The following is an 8,365-nucleotide window of genomic DNA, read 5'->3' as shown; positions in this document are numbered from 1 at the left end:
ATTGTTTCTCTCAGTGTCTGTGCTGCTGGGGTTGTATTTAGGAAGTGGTTCCCTGTGCCAATGCGTTCAAGTGTACTTCCCACTTTCTCTTCTTTGAGTTTCGGTGTGACTGGGCTTTATGTTAAGGTCTTAGATACATTTGGACTTGAGTTTTGTGCATGGTGATAGATATGGGTCTATTTTCATTCTTCTACATGTTGATATCCAGCTATGCCAGCACTACTTGTTAAATATGCTTTCTTTCTTCCATTTGATATTTTTTGCTTCCTTGTAAAAAATCAGGTGTTTGAAGGTGTGTGGAATAATATCTGGGTCTTCGATTCAGTTCCATTGGTCCTCCTGTCTGTTCTTATGCCAATACCAGGCTATTTTCAGTAGTGTAGCTCTGTAGTAGAGTTTGAAGTCAGGGATTGTGATGTCTCCAGAAGTTCTTTTATCATACAGTGTCCTGTCAATTTTCAAGATGGCCAGTGGACAAGGTTTCTAGCCCTAAGTAATGCACAAAGACTCATCTCTACATCCTGCAGCTGAACTGAGGGGACCCAGGTTACCTTCCCCATGTACCACGGAGACAATGAGGTAGGAATTCCCAAGTGTGATAACAACTGATGGCTTCTCTTCCCCTACAGGACAGGACTCATCCAGCCCCATCAGGAACACACAAACAGGGCAGGTGAGAGGAAGCCTTGTCCCCGTGAAAGATGGCGAACTTGGTATCTATACATTCCGGGGAATTCCGTTTGCCAAGTCACCTGTAGGACAACTGCGCTTTGCTCCCCCGGAGCCCCCTGAGCCATGGAGTGGTGTGAGAGATGCAACCTCTGAGCCAGCCATGTAAGTTCTGGGGCCCAGGGACCCTCAGACATGAGCTCTAGGCCATACTGCTGTGCTTCCTCCATCTCAGCTCTATAGCAGTGTTCTTCTGTCCTGAGGGCGTCTCCCATGCAGTTTTCAGAGGAATGTGCTAAGGATTAGGGACGAACAGCTGTGCCAGGCTCCTGGGTCAGAGCTTGATGCCTATAGGGACTTAGCTGCAGGTTCTGCAGTGAAGAGCAGAGACTAAGGCCATTCTTCACGGTCACTGTGACCACTCATTGTCCAGGTGCCATTGGCTAAGGACACATGCTTTCCACTGGAGACAATGTGGAAGAAGGAGGTACCGTGAGTGTCTGGAGTGAGATGGAGAATGTCTTACTACCCTGTGGGATTGTCTTTTTCATCCTATGGATCCTCTGTGAGCAGATTCTCCACTACCCGAGTACATTTGCTTGTTTTCTGTTGCGGTGATAGAGGACCCTGACAAAAAAAGTGAAGAGAAGAAAGATTTTAGCACGGGTCACAATTCCAGGAAATAATCAACCACAGGTGGAAGCCACGGGGCAGAAATTGCAGGGAGCTGATGACATCAGATCCATAGTCAGGAGCGCAGCCTATGGGTCACATGCATGCCTGCTAATCCTTCACTTACTCTCTCCATTCTCTCCAGCTCAGAGGCCCCGTCCCAGGGAATGGTGCCTCCTACAATGGGCAGGCGTTTTTAGCTCAATGAATATAACCAAGATAATTTGCCACAGGCACGTCCCACAGGCAAATGATCTAGACCAGAGGTTCGATTCTCGTGGGTTGCTATCCCCCCAGGGGCTGAATATCAGTTATCCTGCATATTATATATTTACATTATAATTCATACCAGTAGCAAAATTACAGTTAAGGAACAGTGTTATGGTTGAGGCTCACCACACCAGGAGGAACTGTATTAAAGTGTCACAGCGTTAGGAAAGTCGAGAACCGCTGGTCTAGACACTCCCTCATTTTGATTATTTTTCCAGGTAATTTCGCACTGTGTAAAGTCAACAATCAAAACTAGCCGCACACCAGGATTAGATAATATAGGAGTGATGAACACCAGTACAGGAAGATGCTCGTCCTCATAGAGGAAGCCAGCAGTCTCTGGATACTAGCCTATTCAGGATATTACTACCCAACTGGAGGCCCGCCTAAAAGTATTGCTTCATCTTCTTCTCTACAAAGCTGGTGGCCTTTACCTTGGCAAGAAGGGACTTTAAAGAGGGGTCAGATGTTATCACGGCACCATGGAAAGTAGTGTCTGAATGTGGCTGAGAGAAAATTCAGACTATAATTTAGGTTTGACCACCACCTATCTTGGGCTATCTGTCTTCCATTTTCATCAGGTGTCTGCAGACTGATATCATGAGTTTACAGTTTTCAAAGGAGAGGAAGATGATCGTACCTCCCATGTCTATGTCTGAGGACTGCCTGTATCTCAACATCTACACACCGTTCCATGCCCATGAAGGTTCTAACTTACCTGTGAGTGCCAGGCTGTGGTCAGCTGGGGAAGAATATGTTTCTTTCTCTGGAAGATTGGAAGGGCTAAAGTAATTCTGAGATCCCCTGTAGTTTAGACCCTTATTAGTAGTCTTACCTTATCGGGGTGAAGGAGTTCATCCCAGCCATGTTGAGCTGCTTAAGTCTGGGTGTGTGACTCAGAGCTCTGGGACTCTAGATGTAAGAGGTTCTAGGCCTTTGATTAAACCAGGAATTCTTCTATCAACTTGAACCTGGCAGAACTGCCCTGGAGGGTACTCAAGGTCTTCATTATTGTCAATACGAAAATTTATAGCCGCAGGTTATCTGTTGTGCCAATGAGATATGATGTCCCTTCTGATTAGTAATCAGAAAGAAACACACGTGGAGACATTCCTGTTTGCCCCACTTGATGAGAGAGATGTCCTCATTTTAGTTCTCGAGGCATTAATTCATGCTGAAGTTTCCTCATGGTAAATTGGGGATAGAAACATGCTTGTAGGCCTAGAGTACCCCATCGGTGGACCATGTCCTAAAATCCTGAGTAGGAGATCTATGTGTATGTCAACTTGCTGGACCTACAAGAAGACAAAGAAGTTGATAATCCAGTAGGCAGTGCAATTGACCTTGGACTGGGTGTGGTCCTCCTGAGTTCTGTGTTGATGTCTCCAGGTGATGGTATGGATTCATGGTGGTGGACTGGCTGTAGGAATGGCTTCCATGAATGATGGATCCATACTGGCTGCTACTGAGAATATAGTAATGGTCTCGATTCAGTATCGCTTGGGTGTCCTCGGCTTCTTCAGGTAAGCCTGGAACTGGCTGGACAGTGGGGTCTGAGTAAAGCATAGACAGACCTGTGATTCCTGTTTCTGCCACTTCTCAGCACTGGAGACAAACACGCCACAGGCAACTGGGGCTACCTGGACCAAGTGGCTGCCCTACGCTGGGTCCAGCAGAATATCGCCTACTTCGGAGGCAACCCTGGCCTGGTCACCATTTTTGGTGGGTCAGCAGGAGGAGCAAGTGTGTCTTCACTTGTTGTGTCCCCCATGTCGAAAGGACTCTTCCACAGAGCCATCATGCAGAGTGGAGTGGCCCTGCTGCCTGACCTGATCTCTGACACACCCGAGGTGGTCCACACGGTGAGTGTCCTCATCAATACCCATCCTTACTTTGCTACCTCAGTCCTTGCCTCTGGTGCTCCGTTAACCTGCTAAGTGAGGAAAACAAGCGTATTGGAAATTCCTTCTTCCCAGTAATTTCAATAATTTCTGAAAGGTATAAAATTTAGAATGCATCCCCTGTGCTGAGTGTGTTATATATGACAGCGAAGCTGTGCCCAGTGGCTTCCACCATTAACAAGATTCTTACACATGGTTTCCCAGTTTGCTTCTTATTGCTGTGATAAAGACCATGACCAAAAGCTACTTTCAAAGAAAAAGGGCTTATTTCAGCTTAGAGTTTATTTATAGATAAACTTGACAGGAAGTCAGAGTGAGGTCACTGAAGGCCGGGACTGAAGCAGAGGCCAAGGAGGAGCACTGCTTACTGCCTTGTTACCCATGGCTTCTTCAGTTTGCTTTCTTATACAGCCCAGGACTTCTGCCCATGGGTGTCACTGCCCTCCAGCATCAGTCACTTATGCAGCATCTTGAGATGAGATAGGAAAATGCCCCGACTCACCTTTGAGCCACTCTGATAGAGGCGTTTTCTCAGTTGAAGTTCCTTTTTCAAGATTCCCCAGGCTTGTGTCAAGGTGACAAAAAAAAAATCTAACCTGGACACATGGATTCAGGGAAGGGGCCAACTTGTAAAAATACTTGCTGTGCAAGTGTGAGTCCCCACATTCAAATCCAGAGTCCACCTAAGGCTAGAGGTGGTACTATGTGTCAGGAAACCCAGTGCTCCTATGCAGAGATGGAAAAGAGAAACAGATCGATCCCCGGAAGGCCATAGACCAGTTAATATAGTATAGACAAATGCGAACTAGAGGTAAGGTGACAGATGACACTGAGGATGACCTCTGACCTTCTCACGTGAAATATGTCGCATCATACCCATTGTCACACATGAACACACATAAAAACAAACAACAATAAAGCAAATGTTTAGGCCTCTTTCCCAGCTATCACTCTGGACAACTGAAAATGGGAACAGCTCCACCTAAGTCCCTGCATACACAGCAACGAGCAGGATGTGGTATTTAGGGGCAATGACATCTACTTGGAACCATGAAAACTCTTGGTTTGGAAGGATGAACCAACCAGTGCCTGTCCCATTTACAGACGGTGGCCAACCTATCTGGATGTGATGCCAAGGACTCAGAGGCCATGGTGCACTGCCTACGAGAGAAGACTGAAGCAGAGATTCTGGCTATCAACCAGGTCTGGATAATTCTGTGGTTTGGAGGACTTGGACACCAGCATGTGGGATTGCCAGTCCTTACTAGTTGAACCAGTTAATTTGTCTTAGTGGTTAGCTGTCCTTTTAGTACTGTGTGCAGAAATAACAAGACAGGCTAATTTTAATGTCCAGTTTCTTCTGGAGTGAGCATAGCATCTTGAGATGAGATAGGAAATGGGGAAATCATGTGGTTATTCAGTGGGCATCAGAATATTTAGGTGGTTGATCTTCAGCACTGACTCTTAGTGCCCCTTAGGTCTTCATTATAATCCCTGGTGTGGTGGATGGGACGTTCTTACCTAGGCACCCTCGGGAGTTGTTGGCCTCTGTGGATTTTCGCCCTGTCCCCAGCATCATTGGTGTTGACAGTGATGATTTTGGCTGGTCAGTCCCCTTGGTAAGACCTGGTTCTAAGCCCCTGGGAGCCTAAACTCAAGTGGTGGGTTATGGGAACTCAGAGATACTTTGCTCTAGAGACAAACCATCCTATACTTAAGACTCTCCTCTACTTCCCAGTACATGGGCCTTGATCATGTCATAAAGAACATAACCCGAGAGACCCTGCCAGCTATTCTGAAGAGCAGAGCAGCACACATGGTGAGAGACCTTGGCTCCTGTCCCAATAGAATTATTATTAGCATTATTTATTATTGTTAATGATTATTCTTAGAAAGATCACTAATAACAATTATTTTAATTATTTTGATACACTCTTCTCAGCTACCATGCCCAGAAATAAAGGCAATGCGTATGTGTGTTTCTGTGTGGATTCAAGCGTCATATGCTGTCTGCATCCCCTGTCTCATCCCAGGCCACGTTCCTTACTAGGAGGTTGCTCCCTACCTACCCAAGTGCTTTCCCAGTAAGCATATCTCTTCCTGGTTCCTCCTGTTATAGCTGCTGCCTCCTGAATGTAGTGACCTGTTGATGGAAGAGTACATGGGGGATGTTGAGGACCCACAGACCCTGCAAGTACAGTTCACAGAGATGATGGAGGACTTCATGTTTGTGATCCCTGCACTCCAAGTAGCACATTTTCAGCGTGAGTACATCTGTAACAAGACCAAGGGCAGGGGGAGGTCAGAGCTGTGTGTCCCAGGTGAGCACTGTAGTGTGGAGACCTGACACATGTCTGGATCACATCTCTGTTACCAGGCATCTTAAGCGACTTACTTCAGTAAATCCTTATGTCTAGTGTAAAAGAGAGACATTTTACCCATGTCTAGAGGAGGAAACACGTTAGTTACACTTGGGGGTCTTGTCCAAACCCCTCATCTGTTTACAAAAATGTTTTCCCATCATTAATTCTCCATCCTGGGGTCACCACTCAGCTGTGATTCTAGGTAACTTTAGAGCAAGGTTTCCTATCACCAAGGATTAGGTGGGAAAGCTCCACTGAGAACACTTTAAGTCCACATGTGTCCTCACTCCCAGGATCCCACGCTCCTGTCTACTTCTATGAGTTTCAGCACCAGCCCAGCTTCAACAAGTATAAACACATCCGGCCACCCCATGTGAGGGCTGACCACGGCGATCACGCTGCCTTTGTCTTTGGCTGTGCCCTCTGGGGAGTGAAAGGTGAGTCTTTCTTGAGCTGAATGGTTTCCTTGGTGCGTTCCTGAGGGATTACTGAGCTCTCAGTCCAGTCGGGGAAACTGAGGCTCTGGGAGATAATGGGGTCAAGCGATAACCATTTCTGAGGTACAACAAAACAAAACAAAACAAACCACTACCAGGATTAGAATATGAACCTTTCCTAGTCCAGCTTGTGCTTGGAGGAATGGGAGAACATTGGGGTCGGAGTGAACCAGAGAAGAGACTTGGATGGGTGCTGGGTTCTGAGTGGTGAGGGAAGAGAGTATACACCAGGCCTAGGGTTCAGAGTTAAGCTGCGGTTGATACAGTAGAGCATGAGTTGGCACCTGCACGAGGTAGCTACAACTTGGACCCTCATCTCCTGTCTGCAGTTGACTTCACTGAGGAGGAGAAGCTGTTGAACAGGAGGATGATGAAGTACTGGGCAAACTTTGCAAGACATGGGTGAGAACATGTCCCTCCCTCAACCTCCTATACAAGACCACCCAGGGCTCCCAGGTGTGTGTACCTCATTAGCATACATGGGTCTTTATTCACACTCTAGTCTCCATCCAGGGCACACTTAGGCTCACACCTCTAGCTTTCACTTACTGCTCATCCCACAGAGTCCTGGTGGGTGAGTCACAGTATTGTGGTACTGTTCGTTAGATTTTTTCCTCTGAGAGGGAGACACAAAACTAGACAGCTTCCCTGGTTTCATATCAGACACTGGAGGGTGACCCTTATATTCTATATCAGCACACCAGTCCATCTGCCCCCTTAGGCCCTTGGCCTACCCATCTACTGCTCTGACCCCAATCAAGGCGTCAGGCCTTGGACGAGAGTGACCTCATCCTTCCCTGCTGGTATCATATCCACAGGAACCCCAACAGTGAGGGTCTCCCCTACTGGCCTGAGTTGATCCACGATGAGCAGTACCTGAAGCTGGACATCCAGCCTGCTGTGGGTCGAGCCCTCAAGTCCAGGAAGCTGCAGTTCTGGACAAAGACTCTGCCTGAGAAGATCCAGGAGCTAAAGGGGGCTCGGGACAAGCATAAAGAGCTTTAGTGCCAGTTACAGGAAAGGTGTGTGATATTGAGGATGGATGAGGTCATCCCGAGGTTACAAAGTCCATTTATTTATTTTTATTCATTCCAAACTCACATAAGCATTTCTAACCTCAGCATTTCCCTTTCACTGTGTATGACAAACCCTCTGTGTGTTACTCCTTATCCTTCTGGACACATTTTATTAGACTCAATAAATGGTCCCACAACCATATGGATGTGTGTTTCCCTCATCTTCTTTAACACTTCACTCTTTTAGACTCTCTCCTTCCTCTCATACTTTCTCCTCATCTTCTCTCTCCTCATCTCGAAGCCTCAGACCCTCTTCAAATGAAGCAGAAGCCTCAGGCACTGTTGACGTCAGGAAATCCCTTGTCCTCTCTCAGCTAGTTCATGTTTTCTCATACTTCTAAGTTGCCAGTAGCAAATCTGATTTCCCAAAGTTCATTAACTTCATAGGTGCAGAATGTTGCTCCCAAAAGTTAATAAACTTCAAAGTGAGCTCTTAGTGTCTGTGGCCTTAGATGTTTGGAGACTGAGAACGAAGGGTTGCATAAGCCCAGGGCAAGATAACAAGACCCACGTCTCAGAAACAAAACAAAATACATAACCTCAGTAACTTACAACCAGTAACAAGTGTACAGTTTTATAGTTTTGGAAATCCAGGGTCAAGATGCCCACAGATCCGCTGTGTGGTGAGAAACAGTCTCTGGCTAGAGGTTTCCAGGATTTTATCTTGTGCCCTCTGCTGGAAGAATGTGTAAACAATGGCTTTCCTAGGACAACATTAAGTCCCTGCTGACTTGAACTGGGGACAGGGAAGACTGTCCTCTTAGTGAGACTGACCGTGCAGGTTGTTTCCATTCTATGTGTAGAGCATTTATTGACGTTCCTACTACGAGCTTGCCCCCGCTTTTCAGTTCTGCACATACATAGTAAACTTCCAACAGGGAGCCAAAATCTCTTCTAGACTTTTACTAATTATCTTA

General features: G+C 46.5%; 1 protein-coding gene across 1 annotated transcript in view; it reads left to right on the top strand.

Moving 5' to 3' along the window:
• The window catches only part of LOC101996643 (liver carboxylesterase-like), a 9,622-nt gene extending 1,745 nt beyond the window's left edge, over positions 1–7,877 (top strand). The window contains exons 2-12 of the mRNA XM_005345518.1: positions 630–834; positions 2,193–2,331; positions 3,001–3,134; positions 3,215–3,473; positions 4,617–4,715; positions 4,991–5,131; positions 5,251–5,331; positions 5,632–5,776; positions 6,169–6,312; positions 6,702–6,774; positions 7,191–7,877. Of these exons, the coding sequence (XP_005345575.1) occupies positions 630–834; positions 2,193–2,331; positions 3,001–3,134; positions 3,215–3,473; positions 4,617–4,715; positions 4,991–5,131; positions 5,251–5,331; positions 5,632–5,776; positions 6,169–6,312; positions 6,702–6,774; positions 7,191–7,377 (1,607 nt within the window). The 3' untranslated portion in view covers positions 7,378–7,877. The remainder of the gene's footprint in view (positions 1–629; positions 835–2,192; positions 2,332–3,000; positions 3,135–3,214; positions 3,474–4,616; positions 4,716–4,990; positions 5,132–5,250; positions 5,332–5,631; positions 5,777–6,168; positions 6,313–6,701; positions 6,775–7,190) is intronic.
• Positions 7,878–8,365: the final 488 nt, after the last annotated feature.

This window comes from Microtus ochrogaster, chromosome 4, assembly GCF_000317375.1.
Source record: "Microtus ochrogaster isolate Prairie Vole_2 chromosome 4, MicOch1.0, whole genome shotgun sequence".
Taxonomy (NCBI): Eukaryota; Metazoa; Chordata; class Mammalia; order Rodentia; family Cricetidae; genus Microtus; species Microtus ochrogaster.
The sequence above is the reverse complement of the archived record's forward strand: the minus strand, read 5'-3'. Positions and strand labels throughout refer to the sequence as shown.